We start from the raw sequence: 20,640 nt of genomic DNA, 5'->3' as shown, positions 1-20,640 counted from the left end.
CAAGTTCAAAATAGAATTAATCTATGTAAGGATCCTTATTTTGGAGGCCAACCCTATAGGATTTTGTTTTTAAGGGAAAGAGTATGTAACAAAGTCTCTTTAGTATTAGTGGTACTTAATTAGAGTGTACACCTGAATTGCTGAGGAACATTTTCAAAATACAAAAGCTCTAGACCTCATTTACAGAAATTCTGATTGTATACCTTTAGGAAAGAATTTTGTTGTTGTTGTTGTGGGACTTATTTATTTTTTAGCTACAGGTGATTTATATCATTTAAAACTATGTAGTGAAATCTTCATTATTTATTTATTTATTTTTAAAATTTTTAAGAAATATTTACTTTTTTAGTTTTATTTTTATGTGGTGTTGAGGATTGAACCCAGCACCCTGTGCACGCCAGGCGAGCACGCTATCGCTTGAGCCACATCCCCAGCCCTTATTTATTTATTCATTTATTTGGTGCTGAGGATCGAACCCAGTGCCTCACACATGCAAGGCAAGTGCTGTACCACTAACCTATAGCCAAAGGCCAAAGCCCTCCAGCAGCTCTTTATATGTTTATTGTTACTATCACAAGGATTTATCAAGCTAAAATGCAGTGATAACAGAAGAAAAGCAGTGAAGAGGAAATGATAACTTTAGGTTAGCTTCTGCAATATGTGATTTTATGTATCATCATGATTAGGCAAAGAGGTATACCCTGAGAGCTGATAAAACATTATTTCTGCATGTGTCTCAGGGTGTTTCTAGAAGAGATTGGCATCTGAACCATTTGAATAAGTAGATTACACTTACTAATGTACTGTTCTATCCACTGCAGGCCTGAACATAAAAAGAGAGAGAGAGAGAGAGAGAGAGAGAGAGAGAGAGAGAGAGAGATAGATAGATAGATATTACTCCCTGCTTGGACTAGGATATCCATCTTTCTCCTACCCTTGCACATGAGTACTTTTGGCTTTTTAGGCCTTTGGACTCAGACCAGAACTTACACCATTGGTTCCTTGTGGTTCACAAGCCTTTGGGTTTGGACTGGAATTACACCAGCTTTCCTGGGCCTCCAGGTTGAAGACAGCAGATCATGGGACTTCTCTGCCTCCATAATCATGTGAGCCAACCTTTCATAATAAAGCTCTTTCTCTATATCTATCTATCTATCTCCCAGCCTCCCTACCTCCCTCCAGTTGATTTGTTTCTCTGGAGAACCCTGACTAACACAGCCTCCATGATGTTGTTATTACAGCTGTTTAGTAGGATGCCTCTTCCCCACAACAAAAATATGGCTCTCTAATTAAAGATGCTAGAAGAGTTACTAAAATAGAATAGTAAAACACAAGTAAATCTTATTTATGTATTTTCCAATCAAGTATCTAAAATCATAAGAGGCACTTCTCTAACACCTATAAATTCTAATTTCCCTTTCTTTTTCAGATGTCTGATATCCAGATATATAGTATCTCTAAAACATGCACACTGTTGTGTTCCAAATAATACTTCTGTCAGTCAGAAAGGTGCTATTTCCCTGAACTCTCACCAACATCCTTTATTTTTTTTAAATATTTTTAGTTGCAGATGGACACAATACCTTTATTTTATTTATTTATTTATTTTATGTGGTGCTGAGGATCAAACCCAGTGCCTCACACGTGAAAAGCAAGCGCTCTACCACTGAACCACAACCCCAGCCCCCAAAATCGTTTATTATGCCAATAGTTTATTATGTCAATAGTGTTCTCTGAATAGCAAAAAAAAAAAGGAGAGGTATTTCAATTTATTTGATTACTAAATGAACATCTATTAATATATACCATCCTCTACTACTTTTTTAAATGGGTTCTTTTTAGTTATACATGACAGTAGAATCCATTTTGACGTAATTATAAAAGCATGGAATATATCTTGTTCTATTTCAGTCCCCAGGACATTTCCATCCCCGTTCTTCCAGCCACTCGCTTCTCACTTCCCTCTACTGATCTTTCTGCTATTTACCCATAGTAATTTTTTAAATTAATTTCTTGCACCATCCTACTTGTATTTTATCTGTTCATTTTTTAAACCATTTTTACAATGGAACAATAATGTTTCCCTTTGGTTTTAAACCTTCAACATTTACTTTATCCAAATATCTATCCTTTAATTTTTTATATTTTAAAGAGTGAGGTATAGATGTTTAATTCATACCTACGAAGCTCTTCTGTAAATTACTCTATTGCTTTATATGCTTATGAAATCCTTTCAGAAGAAACCTATTTTTTGCAATATTTCTGGTTCCCTTTATTTCTTCTTGTGAATCCATGTTTCTTTTCATTTGTATCATTTTCCTATAACCACAAGAACTTCATTTAGCATTTCTCAGTGTGAAGGTCTCCTAGCAATGAATTCTCTTAATCTTTTATCTGAAATATGAAATATGTCCTTATTTCACTTTTTTAACAGATACATTTGCTGAATATAGAATTCCAGGTGATAGCTTTATCTTTTGGGGACTTTAAATAGGTCATTATACAGTCTTCTGGCCTCTAATATTTCTGGTAAGTCATCTTTCATTGACATTTTAATTCCCCTGTTACTCTTTTCCCTTTGACTACACTCAATAATTTCTACCTCTGTCTTCTAGCGGTCTGATGAAGATGTGCCTAGATGTAGATTTCTTTGTATTTACCCCACTTGGGATTCACCAAAATTCTTGGATTTGAAGTTCATTCAAATAAATAAGGAAATTTCAGGGAGATAACTTCTTTTAATATTTTTAACCCTACTGTCTTCTCTCCTTCTGGAATTTCAATTATCTATATGTTGGGCAATTTAATTTTGTCCAGTGGCCACTAGGGCTCTGCTCATTTTTTGAAATCTCTTTTTTTTTCCCCTCCATCTTTAGCTTAGCAAATTTTTACTGATCTACCTTCAATTTCACTAGCTTTTTCCTCTGATGTACTATTTCAATGTACTATTAAATCCATCCAATGAAATTCTCATTTTAAAAATGTACTTTTGAGTTGTAGACTAATTTTATATAGTTTCTATTTCTCCATTGAGATTGTCCATATGGAGTCTCGCGCTTTCCTCGCTAGACCGCGCGGCTCAGCTCCTTCCTCCTCAGGTCGGGTGTCTTGGGCACGGATTCCCGTCGCAGCCAGAGACCCCCACGAGATCGGGTGGCCGAAGTTCCTTCGTGAGGACGGCAGGTGACCCCGGAGCCCAAACGGAGAGTGTGCGGCCAGGGATCGCCAGGGGCACAGGAATGGCGGGACCTGGCGTGCGGAATTCAGTGATCTTTGAGGATGTGGCTGTGAACTTCACCCAGGAGGAGTGGGCTTTGCTGGATCCTTCCCAGAAGAATCTCTACAGAGATGTGATGCAGGAAGTTCTTAGAAACCTGGCTTCTATAGGAGACAAATGGGAGGACCACAATGTTGAAGATCAGAACACATATCCTGGGATAAATCTAAGGCCCATCATATCTCACTCTGCAAACAAACCATATGAGAATGAAGAGTATGGAGGGAAGCTGCATGAACGTAAATGAAATCTTTCATTTCTCTCACAAAAGCTCAAAGACATACTGGAGAGATGGCTCATACATGGAAACGATGTAGTAAAACCTTCATTAACCTTAAAGTACACAAACAAACTCATACAGGAAAGAAGCCCTATCAATGTAAACAATGTGGAAAAACGTTTACTACTTACTCTTGCCTTCATATACATGAACGAACTCATACTGGAAAGAAGCCCTATGAATGTAAACAATGTGGGAAAGCCTTTTGTAGTTCCTCTTACCTTCAAATACATAAACGAACTCATACTGGAGAGAGGCCCTATGAATGTAAAATATGCAGAAAATCCTTTGCTTCAACCAATCACCTTCACTCACATGAAGGAACTCATACCAGAAAGAAGCCCTATGAATGTAAACAATGTGGGAAACCCTACACTAGGTCCGCTTACCTTCATAAGCATGAACGAAATCATACTGGAAAGAAGTCCTATGAATGTAAACAATGTGGGAAAGTCTTTCCCTGGTCCTCTTACCTTCAAATACATGAACGAACTCATACTGGAGAGAAGCCCTATGAATGTAAACAATGTGGAAAAGCCTTCACTACGTCGTCTAACCTTCAAATTCATAATCGAATTCACACTGGAGAGAAGCCCTATCAATGTAAGCAGTGTGGCAAAGCCTTCGCTCAGTCCATTCAACTTCACTCACATGAACATACTCATACTGGAAAGAAGCCCTATGAGTGTAAACAATGTGGAAAAGCCTTTTTTAGTTCCTCTTACCTTCAAATACATAAACGAACTCATACTGGAGAGAAGCCCTATAAATGTAAGCAGTGTGGAAAAGCCTTCATTGCTTCCCTTTACCTTCAGGTACATGAACGAACTCATACTGGAGAGAAGCCCTATGAGTGTGAACAATGTGGAAAAGCCTTTGCTTCCTCCAGTGACCTTCACTCACATGAACGAACTCATACAGGAAAAAAACCCTATGAGTGTAAACAATGTGGGAAAGCCTTCACTAGGTCCTCTTACCTTCAAATACATAAACGAACTCATACTGGAGAGAAGCCTTATGAATGTAAACAATGTGGAAAAGCCTTTACTACAACATCTAACCTTCAAATGCATAATCGAATTCACACTGGAGAGAAGCCCTATGAATGTAAGCAGTGTGGCAAAGCCTTCACTCAGTCCATTCAACTTCACATACATGAACATACTCATACTGGAAAGAAGCCTTATAAATGTAAACAATGTGGAAAAGCCTTTTGTAGTTCCTCTTACCTTAATAGACATAAACGAATTCATACTGGAGAGAAGCCCTATGAATGTAAGCAGTGTGGGAAAGCCTTCACTAGGTCCTCTTCCCTTCAAACACATAAACGAACTCATGCTAGAGAGAAGCCCAATGAACATAAGCAATGTGGTTGACCTTCACTTAGTCCAGTCTCCTTTACTTACATGAATAAACTCATACTGGGAATAAGCCCTTTTACTACTTCATCTTACTTTCAAAAACATAAATGAACTTATACTAGAGACAAGCCCTATGATTGTAAGTCGTGTGGGAAAGCCTTTGCTAATTCATCTAGCCTTCAAGTACATGATTGAACTCTTAATGGACATAAGTTTTGTTGTGCTTTGGATTTAAGGTTTTCACTAAAAGGTTAAATGTGAAACAGTGCAAGAAGTTTCAGAGGAGAAATGATTTTCTCATGAGAATCTTAAACCAATCAGTCCATTAATCCCCTGACAGGGATTCACTGAGTGGTAGGGAGTGGCTGGAGGAGGTGGGAATTGGCAAGGCTTTGGAGTATAGATTTGTATCTGGCCAGTGAAGACCTCTCAGTCTGCCTCCTGATCATCATGTGAGCTGCTTTCCTTTGTCACACTCTTCCATCATGATGTTCTTCTGCCTTACCTCAAGCCTTTGAGGAATGGAGACTGCTGTCTGAATTGACCCCTTAAATAAACTTTTCCTGCCCTACTATTGTACTGGTTGATTCTTTTAATCATAGAGTGAAAAAGATGACTAAAACAAATTTGTACCAAGAGTGAGGTCGTTGTTGTTAGTAACCTGATGATATATTTCATAAGCATTTGTAGCATTTTGGAATAGGATGGAGGAATTTTGAGATCTTTAGCATTTCAAGCTGGAAATTGTATAGGTTGTTGTAAGGGGAGCTTAATGGCCGGTAATGGTGGGAGCTCAATAAGACTGTGGACAGTGAAGATAGGGCTCAAGTGTGTTTAGAGGAAAAGGATGACACTACTGGTGATTGGACTAGAGGTCATTCCTGTTATGCTCTGGCTAAGAAGTTGTCTGCATTTTACCCTTGTCATGAGTCTTTCTGTGAGGCTCGTTTTAAAAGTGATGGACTTCTTAATCTGGCAGAAGAAATTTCTATGTAGCATAGCTTTCTGGTTGTGGCATGGATATTGCTGGCAGCTTTTAGCCAAATTTATTGTAGTAAGGAGCAGAAAGCAGAACAGAAAGATTTGGAAAATGTGGACTTGAACAAAACAGGGACTAAGAAAGTTGCAGTTGTTAAAGACATTACTGCCACGAAAGAAATGCTAAAGAGTGCCCATAGACAACAAGAAAGATGGCCTGAGGGCGTCTCAGGAGCTGGCAAGACCACACCCTTCTCATGAAGCTCTAGGGAATAATAGTGAAAATTCTCTTGAGACCAGTGGGGCACCCTTCTTGCACAAAGGACCATAGGAAGTTTCTTCCCCATGCTCAGCCACCCAGACACTCACAGGCTGCTGCATCCAGGGTCTCTGGAGGTTTGGCTACTGCTCAAGATGGTAACAGACTTTGGCATCAACCATGTAGTGCTCTCTTGGCACGAATGCAGGATGCTTCAGTTAGGGATTCAAGGAGGCTTCATGAAGATTTCAAATATCTGGTAGGCCAGGCAAAGTGCATCAGGGTCAGAGTCCCTGTGGGCCTCCCCTGAGAATTCAAAATGTGGAGATGTGAGGAGGAAGCTGAAGGTGAAGTGAAGAACCCAGAGATTAAAAAATGCCAGTAACATGGGACATAGTCATAGGAAAGCAGCAGGCATTGAGCAGAGACAAGCCAACACAAAGTCCACTTGGGCTGCATTCACCAAGGCCATAGGGCTAGAGCTACACAAGCTTTTGAAGAGAACATCACAATGCCTTGTGCCTCAAATGCCAGATGTGGAGCTACAGGACCTGTTTGCCCAGCTGGATTTTGCTGTCAGTTTGATCCTATCCCTTCATTCTATGCTCCAATTTCTGTATATTAAAATGTTTATTGTGTACTGAAATTTTCTAAAAGTAAAGCTCAGGGGTTTTTTGTTGTTTTTGTTTTCAGTTGTTACTGTCTTCAATTGAATATTTCACAGTTATCTGTCCATTCTGGTGTGTGTTTGCGTTTCTTTGAGATAGGGTGTGGCTAAGTTTCCCAGTTGCATTAGCATATTGCTAAGTGTCTAAGGCTGGCTTTCAACCTGTGATTCTCAGGCCTTAGCCTCCCAAGGTGCTGGAATTACAGGTGTGTGCCACCACACCTGGCTTCTGATTCTGTTTTAATCAGATGTTTTAAACCTGTTTCAACATCTTTGGCCGGCTTCCCCAGGATCAAAGTTTTAAATTAAATTTCTTCAAACTGAAGGTAAATTTTGGACATTTCAAAGAACCCCAGAACTTTTCAGATGTTTATATTACAAAAAGGAGATATTAAGCTCCTCAGGCTAATTTGCTAAGTTGCAATGTATGGCAACATTGTCAAATGACACAGTAATTCTAAATTCTTTCAAAGTTATATTGGTATGAATGTCAATGTGATTATGTTAAGAGAGTAAATGGAATTTATAGCTGTCCTGATATGATGCCGTCGATCACGACTTGGGTCATCTTAAATTCCTATCTGAAATAACTGAATTTTTCAATTAGTAAAATTTCATATGATTTTAACCATTTATTTTCTAAGTCACTGTTATCTATCAATAAACAATGACTATTTTGATTTTTCTCTGAAGATATGCAGTTGGATTAATGGAAATAAATGACTGACAAGTACCCTTCAATACAGTTTTCTGATTATTTTAAGACCTTGGAGGGATTAGACCTTCCATCTGGGACCCTAGTTAGTGCTTATGAGGAAATTGCTGGAGGTGGTTTTCATTCTAATTGTTAAATAAATTTTTAAAATTTTATTTCTGAAAAAAAAAAGAGATTGTCCATATGTCAGTCATTATGATCACATTCTCTCCATTAACTCCTTAAAAATATTAGACTACTTTAAAAGTTTGCTCATTCTGCTACATATAGGGACGTCTTTACAGTGAGCTGTATGTATGTTCCTCCTATTTCACATGACTAGTAATTGCTTATTATAAACTGCATATTGTGGATGATATGTTTTAAAGGCTCTACAATCTCTTATCTTCTGAAGAGTGACATTTTTATTACACCTGGAAGTTAAATCACTGGCTCATCAACTTTAACTTGTGGAGGTTTGGCTTTATGCTTTTTTAGAGTGAGTCTAAGAAAGCACAAATGTTTACTAAGCCCCACTATCTTGGTGGGAACCAAATACTAAATTCTGTCTCCTGGGTAAAGGGTAGTAGCTGTGATTTCTATGCAGCTTTTTCTGTCTTCCAGCTATTACTTTCTTTTGAGGTCCTTGGATTTCCCATGCATAGTTCAGGAGACAACTAGGTATTGGAGGAGAGTTTATTCACAACTTTTAGGGACACTTTATAATAACTCCCTCCTTTCTGGGATTTATTCACTCAATTCCAGCCACTCTGGCAATCCCAAACTCCACCCCCACACCTCAAGGCAATTAAGACTACCTTTTTGCTTGAATTCTACCTCTCCTGGGAGATTTTATATATATATATATATATATATATATATATATATATATATATATATATGTATTTATTTAGACATCTGGCAATTTACTAAAGGATACCTTCCTCTGAGCTCCAAAATATAATATTCTTGAATCTGCATGATACTGTTATAGGAAATTTTAGCCTAAGTATACATTTGTAATCTTCACAATGTAACCATTTATGGGACTGCTTCTTTTGCTGGGCGGTGGAGCAACAGGACAACACTACTAGGGATTGAACTCAGGGGCACTCAATCACTGAGCCACATCTCCAGCCCTGTTTTGTATTTTATTTAGAGACAGGATCTCACTGAGTTGCTTAGTGCCTCGCTAAGTTGCTGAGGCTGGCTTTGAACTGTGATTCCTACTGCCTCAGCCTCCTGAGCCGCTGGGATTAAAGGCATGGGACACCACACCTGGTTTATTGGACTGCTTCTTAATAACAATCTTTAAAAAGTTTTCTAGCATTATCCAACACCTGCAATTGTAAGGTGTTCTAAAAATAACTTAATGTGTTTAAAATGTTTTTGCCTTTTTGCTCCAAGTAACCTGCCTACATTTCATTCATTTTCTTTTTTCGACAAACATCTTCAGAGCCTATTATGTGCGAGATACTCTTCTAAGCACTGTGTATACAATGCTGAACAAAACAGAAGAGGCCCGTGTTTTGTGGAACTTTCATTCTACTGCATCTAAACATTAAGCAGACATTTCAGACTAATCCTCCTTAAAAAGTATAGTACTATGAAAGACTCTGCAAGGACCTATTTTTTTTGTCCCTCCCACCAACATCTAAATTTTAATAGTGTATCTTTCTGAAGCATAAGTTTTAAATAAGAAAATCCTGATTTATACTTGGGCATATGATAGTCTCATAATCTAAACAAATATGTATTAAAATCCATTCTAAAACTTTCTTCTAATAGACTATAAAAACATTGGATAGCACTGTATCATTGCAGGTCTATACCATCTGAAAATAGGGAAAACACTACTGTGGCAGAGATGATGCTATTTGCTCATCTGTTTCTTTTTTCTCCTGAGCACAAAGGAGGAGACCATTTTCCATTCCACTTGTAGCAAGATGTGGCCATCTGACTAGTCCTGGCCAATGCAATTTAAGTGCAATGATGCATACCCTTTTAAGGATGGGCCCTCAAAGGCATTCCTTCAAACATCCTTAAGCTTTCTTTCTTCACTCAATGGTGGTTAAATATAGTAACTCCAGTGGATGACTCCAAGTCGAACTTAACAGACAGCAGAGACATGAGACTGAAGGATACGTGAGTCATCCATGTGGTTCTCTGTATGAAAATCAAACTTGTATTGTGTTCCACCAAATGATTTTGGAGTTGCCAGTTTTGACACAATTACCTACCTTATCACCTTAAAGTGGGAGATAAAATGAGGTAATAAAATTTAGAGTATCTTGGGAGAGGATTTAATTTTTATACTTCTTGAAGTACACTGAGTGTTGAACTCAGGACCTTGCAACATGTTAGGCAAGCTCTACCATTTAGCTATATGCCCAGCCTTTTTATTTTATTTTGATACAGGGTCTCACTAAGTTGCTCAGGCTGGCCTCAACTTGGGATCATGCTGCCTCATCTGCTGCCTCAGTCTCCTGAGTAGCTGGGTTTACAGGCATGCATCAGCATGCCCAATGGGTAAAATTTTTAAAATGCTATATAAAAATAAGCTAACAATGGAGCATGTATTCAGAGTAAAGCATGGACTTTGAAGTCAGTGTATCCTGGGTTAAAGTTCAGCCTCTGAGATTCATTGTAGCTAGATGTGTGACACTGGGTTACTAAAAATAGGAATAATAGTACCTGTAGTCCATGATTATTATAACAACATACAAAGAATTCAGCAAAGGGTATGGTGCACATTAATCACTTAATAAGTATTAGCTATAACTATTATAAATATCTGAAAAGTTGGCACAAGTCTATCTAAACCATTTACTAGATAAAACTGTTGAAAGATTAATAGACAAAAGATTAGAAATAAAATGAAAAAATGGTTGACTCTAAAATGGTTTTTCTAATGTAATCAGTATAGTTAGATAATTGTAAGTTTGAAATACATTATTACAGCAAATTAATTTCTTGTAAATTAAGTTTTGTTTTCTTACATTTATATAGCTACAAACCTAACTCTAGTTGTCTAATATTAAAAATGCAATAAGTATTTTCCATTTAACTACTTATAAGTAGGATATAGGATAAACAGAAAGTTATCAATTTCCAGCAATCAGTTTCCACTTTTGAAAAGTGCGTGCTTACCAAGACCCATATATACTACCTTGAGTTCTATCCTTAAGACAGTTTCTATGATCTCCCAGAAACAGAAATTTAAAGTTGAGAATAAACTATTACCATATGCCACAAAACCTCCCAAAAGAGATATTTCTTAAAGAGCTTCACAAACATGCATCTGCTACGTTTACCTATATAAATCTACTTTTGACTGAGAGAACGGAATGGTGCATAGTGGCTTTAATAATACTCATCACTCTATCCATTACAAAAAATAAGCTGCTGCAGAAAGGAAAAAGCATTATTTATTCCATTTTCCAAATTAAAAAAGATGAAAAACATTTTGGCTGCTCATTGCAGAGTGCAAAATGCCAGGTACATTTAAATGTCCAAAACCATGTAATTTTTCAAGTGGGTTTTTAAAAAGTTAACTAGCTGTCAAAAAACTTCAACTACTTAAAATATACAGTGCTACAAAAAAAGAAAGGAAATGTTAAACCTAGTATGAGATCTTAGCCAAGTCTATTTACTTTGAATTTCTATTTCCTTATCTGAAAGCTAAGGATTTAAAATCAGATGATGTCTAGATTGCTCAATTCTAAAAGACTACTCTAACATACAAATTTACAGATGGCTTTAATAAAAAGAATACTACAGGATTAACAGTGGATAAGTTTTTTTTTCAGATAAAGAATTCTTCTCTTCTTTAAAATATCTTCAAAATTTCTCAAGTATTAGTACATTCTTCCATCCTAAATACTTTTTAGGGAGTTACACACACACACACAAACACACACACACACACACACACACACACACAAACTAGTAACAGCAGCATCTCATTTCTCCAATTTTATTTTATTTATTATTATTAGTAGTAGTAGTACTAATAGTAGTCCCATCTCCACTTGGGATTGAACCAACAGGTGCTTAACCATTGAGCCACATCCCCAGCCCTTTTTATTTTTTTATTTGCGACAGAGTTTCACTAAGTTGCTTAGAACTGGCCTTCAACTTGCAATTGTCCTACTTCAACATCCTGAGATGCTGGGGTTACAGGCATGCACCACCACACATGGCTTTACTTCTCAATTTTTAGAAGCAGTTTCCTTTTTCTCCTAAAGGAAGTCCTTGAGTTAGCTCAATGACTGTTTGTATATAATTTTGTGATATGTGTACACAGAAGGTAGAGTACAGACTACAAGAGGTATTTGGTAGAGGTCCTAAAAGATATTTAAAAATTTTCCTTCAAAGTATAAAGTAAGAAATGATATCCCTTGGGAAACAAGAGGCACAATTAAGCAAAATGTGTTGGTTTTCCTTTGGATATGCAACATTGAAATGTTCCCTGAAATGAGATTAAAAACTCAAAAACACAAAGGAAATATTAAATATATAAAGAAAGAAAACAAGCAGGGGAGTATTTTCTAACAAAAACAAAAGTATGTAGGTAAGAATTACATAGACAGCAATCATAAACATTGTAATAGTTTTCTTTTAACAAAAATTTGAAAGAAACAAAATTAGTTTAATTATAATTCTAAAACACACCTTTAAATTAGATGTGTTAGATATTTAACTACTGAATTTAGGGAGGCAGTAATCTAAAGACTAATTTGAAAAGGCAGCCATCAAAAAAATGGAGTGGGTTTCTTAAGACTTGGGAGATAAGGAAAGTGAAAAGGTACAAATCATGGAACTATTGCACAAATACTAGTCATGTAAAGGTGCATCTTCTCAAACACCCACTCTTCTTGGAAGATAGCACTCAATTTGGCTGTAGAATTTATCTTCCTGGTGACACTAGTATTCTAATCTCTTCAGCTTGTAAGTGAAAAAACTGAAGTCTAGAGATACTCAGTCCAATACATCACCACCAGCCACATGAGGCTATTTTAATTATTTTATTTTAATCCCTCAGTTTCACTAGTAACATTTCAAATGTTCTACAGCCATACATAGCTACTTGTTATCATTATGAGCAGCACAGATCTAGAACATTTCCTTCACTGAGGAAAGTTCCAGTGGACACTTTGCTCTAGAAAGTGTCTAGACCAAATAGAGCTAATGTGGCAGAGTCCCCCCGTTCTTTCTCTATCATCTTAGACAAGGTCTTCATTAATCACCTGATATGTGAACTACCTCCATTATCCTGTGTTAAGGCCTGCTTACAAATTTCCACTGATTTTCATAGATAATGAATAAAAATTTCAAACTTCACTTCAAATTCAAAGCCCTCCCACAGTCTAACCTTAAGTCTCTCATGGTTCTCCCACATAAGAACCCACATTCTAGCTAATTGACCTACTTGTTAAATAACTCAATGAAACATAACATAGTATCAACTCCACAACTTTCACTATGCCTTTGTCTCTGCCTCTTCTCTGCTCTTTTTTAAAGTCTGACTTCTCTTTCAAGCCTCAACTCCTATCTTATTTCTACAAATCACTGTAGGTCAGTACTCATAAACCTTACTAAAAAATACTCCATGTTTTTATATAGAAGTTTACAATTTTCTAAATACTTCACCTCAATATTTTAATTTGATTCGCAGCTAGGAGGTGGAGAAAAGGTGAGTATATGTATGGTGTTGATTACCATTTTAAATAGGGTAATCAGAGTCTCATTTAAAAAGTGATATTTAAGCAAATGCCCAAAGGAAGTAAAGGAGCTAGCCACATGGAAATTTGGGGAAAGAATGTTCAAGGCAGAGGAAATAGATACTACAAAGGCCCTAAAAAGAAGAATATGTCTGGTATGCCCCCCCAAACAGCCAACAGGCTAGAATCAGGCTAGAATGTGACTGAAAGGGAATGCACAAGGAAAAGAATATACAAGATAGACTAGAATGTAATGGAGCCAGGTTGTATGGCGTTATAGACCAATATAAAAACCTTGCCTTTTATTCTAAGATGGGGAAACTTAAAATCTAAACAGTTTAAAATCCAAATAGTGTAAAAGGATTATTCTGGTGTTATTAATAGGTAGAGGAACAAGGATGATGGTATGGACAACAGTTTAAAGACTACAACAAGAATCTAGAAGTGATGATGATGGCTCATCAGTAGAAGTGATGAGGATATGTTTTGATACATGTTGTGAAAAAAGAACTGTTAGGATTTTCTGACAGACAGTGGATTTTGAGAGGATTTGAGCTCAATTAATTGAGACTGAAACTGTGATTAACTGAACCAGGGGAGGATGTGAAAAGAACAAGTTTAAGGATGAAGCCCAAACTAGTTCATTTTCAGGCATTTATATCTAGGTGGAGATGTATACACAAATACCTGTTCAACAAGCCTGGAGCTCAGGAAAAAAAAAAAAAATCTAGCCTAGAAGTGTATGGATGGTATGTAAAATCCTAAGTATGGATGAGATCACTAAGGAAGTAAATGTAGAAAGGGAGGGAATGAGATCTGCTGCATTCCAATATTAAGTTATAAGGGAGAAGAGGAGGATCCAGTAAGAGATAAAAAAGGCAAGAGGGGGATCATTCACTTTAAAAAGACAAAATATATTACTCTTTCCCTATATTCATTCCCCTCACCCAAATGTGAACTTTCTTAAAAAGTAAAGAGCAAAGAATGGACAAGCTAGGAAAGAGAGAAAAGAAATGACAGTAGTGAAAGTAACAATACATCTTATTAAAAGATATGATCTATTTCTTAAACCTGTTAAGACTGGAGAGTATTAACACACTTCCTCTAATAGTTCTAAGAAAGGATTAGAATTCTAAAGAGAGAACTGTTTAATTTCTGGTACTCCCCATACATGGTTTACTAAAGATTTCTGACTATATATTAGTTTCCTACAGCTACTGTAACAAATTGCCACCAACTGAGTAGCTGAAGACAACAGAGATTTATTGCAGCTCTGGATGTTAGAGGTCCAAAATCCAACAGGACCATATTCCTTTCTGGGGCTAGAGGTGAATCTATTCTTTGCCTCTTTCAGCTTCTGATGACCATGAACATGGCCACATCACTCAATTGTCTCCTCTCCATAGCTATATTGCCTCCTTTTCTTCTGTATGTCTTTCTCTCAATGACCCCCCCCCCAGCCATGTTCTTTTCCCTTATAAGGACATTTGTCACTGATTTTGAGGCTACCTGGATATCTCAGGATGATCTCATCTCAATATCCTTAATTACAAATGCAACCAAATAAGGTAACATTCACAGGTTCTTGGGATTAGAATGTGAACACTTATCTTCTGGGGTGCTACCTTTCAATCCACTCTACCATGAATCCAGAAATTTTTGATAGGGGCACTGGTAAAGTGTGCTATATTTATGCAATAAGCCAAAAGATATTTCATGTTTCTCCATATTTTAAAAAAAGGTGTATGCTTATCTTGAAATTAAAAGATATGAATATAAAAAGACATCTCTTTAATCTGGCTCTATAAAAATAGAAGTCTGCAACTGCTTGCTGGGGAACCACTACCACCCCTGGTTTGGATAAAAGATTACTGTCACTATGTTATACATCATATATCCTGAAATGACAGACTTTTCTAAATGGTTGCTTTACTTTCCCTATCTAGTCACACTACTTGCTAGTCACAGTGCTCCTTTCCAAAGGACCTTTATTCATGACTTCTTTAAGGATGCCTACGTAAGACTCCCAGTTATTCATACAAACACAAAGTGAAGGCCAGATGGGTTTAGGCCACATAAATAGATGAGAGGTTTAAATTTTGGTGTTCAAACAAATCTACTCATCTCTCCTGATTCTATGTGTTACAAGAACACCGTGTATTGATTTATTCATTGTAACTGAGTCAAAAATGGGAGGTAACAGGACACTCCATATGCAGTAGTCTCATGGGGACTTCTTCCTTTTGCTTTTATATTGAGCCTTGCCATGACAAGTTACTACTAATAAAAAAACTTTTTAAAATAGTCTTGTCTGAGCAGTTCAGAGTGTTGCAAATACATGATTAATTTATACTAATCCAATAAAATGTGTACGAAATCATTGTAGGGGAGTTGTAAAATTGAGAACAGAAAACAGGTACCCTGACTTGCAATTCAACTCAATAATTTTAGTATAATGGCATACACAGTTTTGCATTTGACCTCAAACATCAATTGGTTAGAAAAAAGACTATCAAAAAGATGAAGAATCTCTTGTGGAAAAGAAGATGTTATATAAAATATTCTTGGAGCTACACTGTCCAAGACTGTAAAATCACTCATTAAGCACTCATTAATACAAGTTGAAATAATATTTTGGATGTGTTGGGTTAAATTATGAAAATTAATTTCACCTGTTACTTTTTACTTCTTTTAATGTGGCCCTAGAAAATCTTAAAATTACATTTGTGACTCACTTTATATTTCTATTGGAAACCACTGCTACAGAGAAAGTTATGAAATAGATACCTTACACTGTAGATAATTTATTCAGTCAGCAAATACTAATTCAACACCTATTACATTAGATTTATGCCAAATGCTTAAGAGTGAACACAGAATAGTCTCACTGTCTCCTATACTATCTCATTTGTGATCTTGCTTAAGAGTAATTTAGAAAAGCATTTTGGGGGCAAATGCCAATACTTGATTTAAAAATTACAAAATATAAATCCATAGAGTCAGACTATTAACCATCTATTTTTGTGACACAATATGTATAATATTATGTTATATCATATTTTTCTAGGAGCCTAATACTATCAGACTCCTAATAGCCTGTCCAGGTTTCCTTCTCCTTCCCTTTAACTAGTTTGCTCCTTTTTTTACAACTCATTTTTAGAAAAGTTCCTCTTCAACTGGCAGCTAGCTATTCACATTACAACAGGGCTATTTTCACTCTCAGGTGTCTCTAGAGTAGAACAGAGGCTGAGAATGTTAAGCGTACTTAAATGTTAAGCCAACTCCAGTTGTGTGGATCAAAGAATCAGTTCTGATTTTTTTTTTGTCCTTTTGTTTCTTTCCTTTTTTCTTTTTCTAGAACTTAAAACTATAGTGCCTTCTGAAGTAAATTTGGCTTCAAAATTCAGTGCATAAACTTCTTTGTATGCTAAAACAACTCCTCATCAGTTGTGTCCTATTGAGACTTTCACTTAACAAAACTTTCTCAAATAGGACTTCTAAAATCAAAAACTAGTAATTTTCCAGCAAATGATTTTTAAAATAAAATACCAGATAACAACAGGACAAGATTTTAAAGGTAATAGCATAGCTTTAAAAATAATATGAACAATAAAAATAATTCTTCAAGTATTATTAAACAAGAGCAATACAGCAAAAACTAAGAAAACTACAATAACAAAATGTGCTTCTCTTTTTCATTTTAATATAGAAAGAATCAGTGACATATGATAGCTATTGAGAAACAAATAAAGTACCCAAGTTTTAAACCCCAAATGATTTCACTGCTTTTGGATTGAAGCCTACCACCATCTAAAATACAGATGTTTAGCAAATATTATCTTTTAGTCTTTAGCTATGCAGGTATGCTTATGCATGTATACTATTTTGATGTTACACATCTCTGTCATATTGTGACAAAAAATAAACACAACAACAGAAAACATCAAAGAAAAATAATTACTCCTAGTTGGAGGGGGAAAAAAAGCCTAAGAAAGGAAAATTTAGCTAGTCTCCATAGTAATCAGATTAACATTTTGCTAAACAGGAATCAAACTAAAGCTTTATAGCTAAAGTATTCTATATATGAGCCCAGAGCCTCACAGACAATCATTAAAGTATTACTTTGCTCTTATGTGCAATGAAGCACTAGATTGCCAAATACAATATAATATTCAATCAAATATAAATTTATAAAGTCGACTCTATTTTGGCCTTTAGCCCAAGATGGCCTAATTTTTATCTGGGCCTCAACAGTAAAAAAAAAAAAAAAAAAAAAAAAAAAAAATATATATATATATATATATATGCCTAAGCTGAGATAGTAAGAACCAGCCTGCATTTGACAAAGATCACTTATTAGTACTATCAGAAAAACAAGATTTTCTAGACTACCTAAGTAGAGCAGATATAAGTGAATAATTTTGATGTGAACTTAACAAAACATATTACCAACTTCCTTTATGACAAGAACTTGACTTTTTACAAGGTATTACAAATATTTTGCCTTTTTCCCACCTCTTGGAAATTTCAGAAAACTACAGTTCTCAATTCTCAGTGCCTGCAGATTAAACAAAAAATAATTTAAAGCATATGTATATGAGATGGATGATCAGAAACTAAAGAATTTCTGTGATAAATCTAAATGAATAAATAAATGTTTACAATAAAACCAGAACCTGTCATAATATACAAAAGATTCTTTCAAATGTTAAAAAAAATTTGACTCAAATTACCCATATTTAATTTTATCTAATGACTCCTTATCAAATATACCTATATTCTTTTCTAGTATACTTCCATCTGATTCCATTGAAAAGAGATTAAACCCCAAGTACTTGACATTCACAAATTCAAAAATGTTGTTTTATGACTTCACTTATGTTCAAATATGGGAAGTTCATTTACTTTTCATTACGATGCTTGCTTAAGTATTTTTTAAAAGATATTAATCTTAGTGCCTTTCCTGTTTGACAGAAAATAATATGGTTTCATTTAGTTAAGTAAAAAGGCTCCAAAAATCCAACAAATCCCACTAATAGGTAAAAAAAAACCAAAATCTAACACTAGATTCTTTATATAAATAAAGAATAAAAGTGGATGATTCTTTTTGTTCCTCAGAAAGACACCTTGCGATGATATTAAAATATTTCCCATGGAATATAAAATTTAAACTTCAGTTATACTGTACACAGTAATTTTTAAAAGAACATTATGAAGCATAATATTAACAACATTCAGAATTTTTTGCATAATTTGGTTTATTAAGTCCCAATATTTAATTCTAAATCCTTACCTTCTAACTGCATATAGCAAGGAAAGGCAATTTGAAAATAAGGTCATAGCTGTTTTCTAAACAGAGAAAAGTATTTACATTTTAAGTCAATCCAGACTGCCCAGGGTTAAAGAATCATAAGCAGGCAAATATGGCAATGGCTTGAATTATAAAAAGAAGTGGTAAGGGGTTTAATGGCAAAAATGAAAATAAAACTTAGGCACACCGTCAGGTTTCACACACCAAGGGTAAATGAATCTAGGTTAAAATATGAAACAAAAAACAATTTTTAAAAAGCCCCGTTCTTACCAAAACACACAAACAACAAAACAAAATAACTCCGCAGAATGGAAAGGAAACACCACAAATATTTTAAGGCAACCGATCAAGGGAAAAAATTGCTTTATGTCTCCACGGTTTACTAATATTTAAAACTAGCTTTTCCAGCCAACACCTAGGTTTGAAAATTGCAGCGACAATTAAAGGCCATCCTTTCCAACGTCAACCTAATAGAGCATTCTGCAACATTTTAAATAGGAACTATTAAGCAGAGTAAAAGCATCATTCATTTATTCCTTCCTCCAAGGGACTAATGGACAAAAAAGAAACCTTTCTCTCTCCCACGTATATAGCCTTACCCTCTCTTCCCTGTTTCATTACTGTCCTTGCATCGGGGTTAATGAACCCTAAACTTCCTTTTCTTCTTCCCATTAATGGAAATGGGGATAAAAAAGAGCAAGTGCAGAATGAAAACCTAATCACAGGAAAATCTGTAAATTAAAAAGTAGCGCCAAATAAAAATAAAAATAATAAAAGTAGTGGCATTACTTGCTGGGTGAGGGCTGGGAACACCTTGAGGGTTTATCATGGGGGGGGGGCATCACCCGGGAAGAAATCGCCCCCCCCTCCCATATACAGACGTTTCCCAAGGCTACATCATTTTTCCTGCGTGTGTGATTTTCGTTTTTGAAGAGCGTACTAATTCTCCTAGATGAACATTCCCTTGCTACACGGCTCTCCTACCCTATGGGCCCCAGGCAGCTGGGGCTGGGGGATGAAGTCCCGTCCCCGAATGTGCAGCGAGGCCCGGAAACCGTCCCGTTAGAGCCGATATCACCCGTCAGGAATGCGCTCCGCCCCCGCCGCCTCCCCACCGCAGCCACCCTCAGGTCGCGCCCGCTTCGGGGGCCGGAGGAGTGCTCGGGGAGCGCCTTCTCGGCCCGTCACAACATTGCGGAGCCGCCGCCCGCCCCGCAGACAGCCCAACCAGGTCAAGGCTTGAGGCGGAGCCCACGCCCGGCCTCGGCCCGCTCCCAGGAGAAGCCCGCGCTGGGGCCCCGCAGGGGACCCGGACCCAGCCCCAGGCCTGAACCCCGAGGCCTGACCGCCGGGCCGCCCCGAGTGGACACAGAGGGGGTGCCTTTTCTGCGGGACTTCCGAATCCATATCCGTTCCGGGAGGGGCGCGAGGGCAGCGCTCTGGCCAGAGCTCTTCGGGTTTCAGAAACGGGAGCCGCCCGTGCCCTCCCTACACCCCCATTCCCGGAGTAACCTCCTCGGGTGCCCGCTGTACCTTCAAGCCCTCAGAGCGGCGGCGGCGCAAGGCTGCGGGAGAGCAGGCCCATGTTTTGGGGTCGACGGCAAAAGCCGGAGGAAGCGCGGAGGAGGGTCCTTAGACCCGCCGCGGTGCCTTTCAGCTGGGGCAGGGGTAACGGAGGGAAGGGGTCCGGACTGCCGCTTTCCCGAACGCCTCCTCCGCAGTTCTGGCTGGACCGCAGCTCCCGGGAACCAGTGCCGCAACTGCCATTCTCCCCCACCCTCAGCCCCGCTTTCCCCGCCTCCTCCTCCCACTCCTTCCTCCCGCCCCTCTCCTCCCCGCCCCGCCCCGGCGCACCGCTCCGCCCGCGTGCCGTGCGTCATGGCGTCGTGCCCACCCGGCCCGCCGCGGGCGTCTCTGGGACGCGGCAGTTCGTCGCCCAAGTTCTCCGGGTTCTGGAGGTCCCTGGCTGCGCCCGGGCGGCGTGGGGCCTAGGGCTGTCACTGTCGCAGGGCTTCGCCTGGAGTGGGCCGGACTATGGGGCGAGTGTCTGCCGCCCGCCTCTCCGAAGCCCCGAGAGTCCTCTTTCGGGA

General features: G+C 37.7%; 2 protein-coding genes across 4 annotated transcripts in view; one reads left to right on the top strand and one right to left on the bottom strand.

The window, feature by feature from the left end:
* Rnf19a (ring finger protein 19A, RBR E3 ubiquitin protein ligase) overlaps positions 1–20,326 on the bottom strand; it is a 45,479-nt gene extending 25,153 nt beyond the window's left edge. The window contains exons 1-2 of one of the 2 annotated variants that reach the window (XM_077800579.1): positions 20,084–20,326; positions 6,266–6,461 (exon numbers count right to left, since the gene is read on the bottom strand). The gene's annotated coding sequence lies outside the window, so the exon portion shown is untranslated. The remainder of the gene's footprint in view (positions 1–6,265; positions 6,462–20,083) is intronic. The other variant, XM_026384916.2, reaches the window with a different exon arrangement.
* On the top strand, positions 2,530–5,291 carry LOC144255746 (uncharacterized). Of its 2 annotated transcripts, none has more exons than XM_077800581.1 (3): positions 2,530–3,437; positions 3,869–4,905; positions 5,041–5,291. In XM_077800581.1, exons 1-3 carry the CDS (start codon positions 3,240–3,242, stop codon positions 5,111–5,113), a joined length of 1,308 nt encoding a protein of 435 aa, XP_077656707.1. In that variant the 5' UTR covers positions 2,530–3,239; the 3' UTR covers positions 5,114–5,291. The 2 variants fall into 2 exon arrangements, with proteins under 2 accessions (XP_077656707.1, XP_077656706.1); XM_077800580.1 differs by having other exon boundaries at positions 2,530–3,516; positions 3,549–4,905.
* Positions 20,327–20,640: the final 314 nt, after the last annotated feature.

Source organism: Urocitellus parryii, chromosome 7, assembly GCF_045843805.1.
Source record: "Urocitellus parryii isolate mUroPar1 chromosome 7, mUroPar1.hap1, whole genome shotgun sequence".
Classification (NCBI taxonomy): Eukaryota; Metazoa; Chordata; class Mammalia; order Rodentia; family Sciuridae; genus Urocitellus; species Urocitellus parryii.
Note: the sequence above shows the minus strand (reverse complement) of the source record. Positions and strands in the feature narration are given on the sequence as shown.

Excerpts from the sequence above, each read along its gene's own strand:
- LOC144255746 (XM_077800580.1), top strand. The coding sequence starts at position 3,240 with ATGGCGGGACCTGGCGTGCGGAATTCAGTGATCTTTGAGGATGTGGCT. Across the intron at positions 3,517-3,548 it reads TGGAGGGAAGCTGCATGAAC|CTCAAAGACATACTGGAGAG; the intron begins GTAAATGAAATC and ends CTCTCACAAAAG. Across the intron at positions 4,906-5,040 it reads CGAACTCATGCTAGAGAGAA|AGACAAGCCCTATGATTGTA; the intron begins GCCCAATGAACA and ends AACTTATACTAG.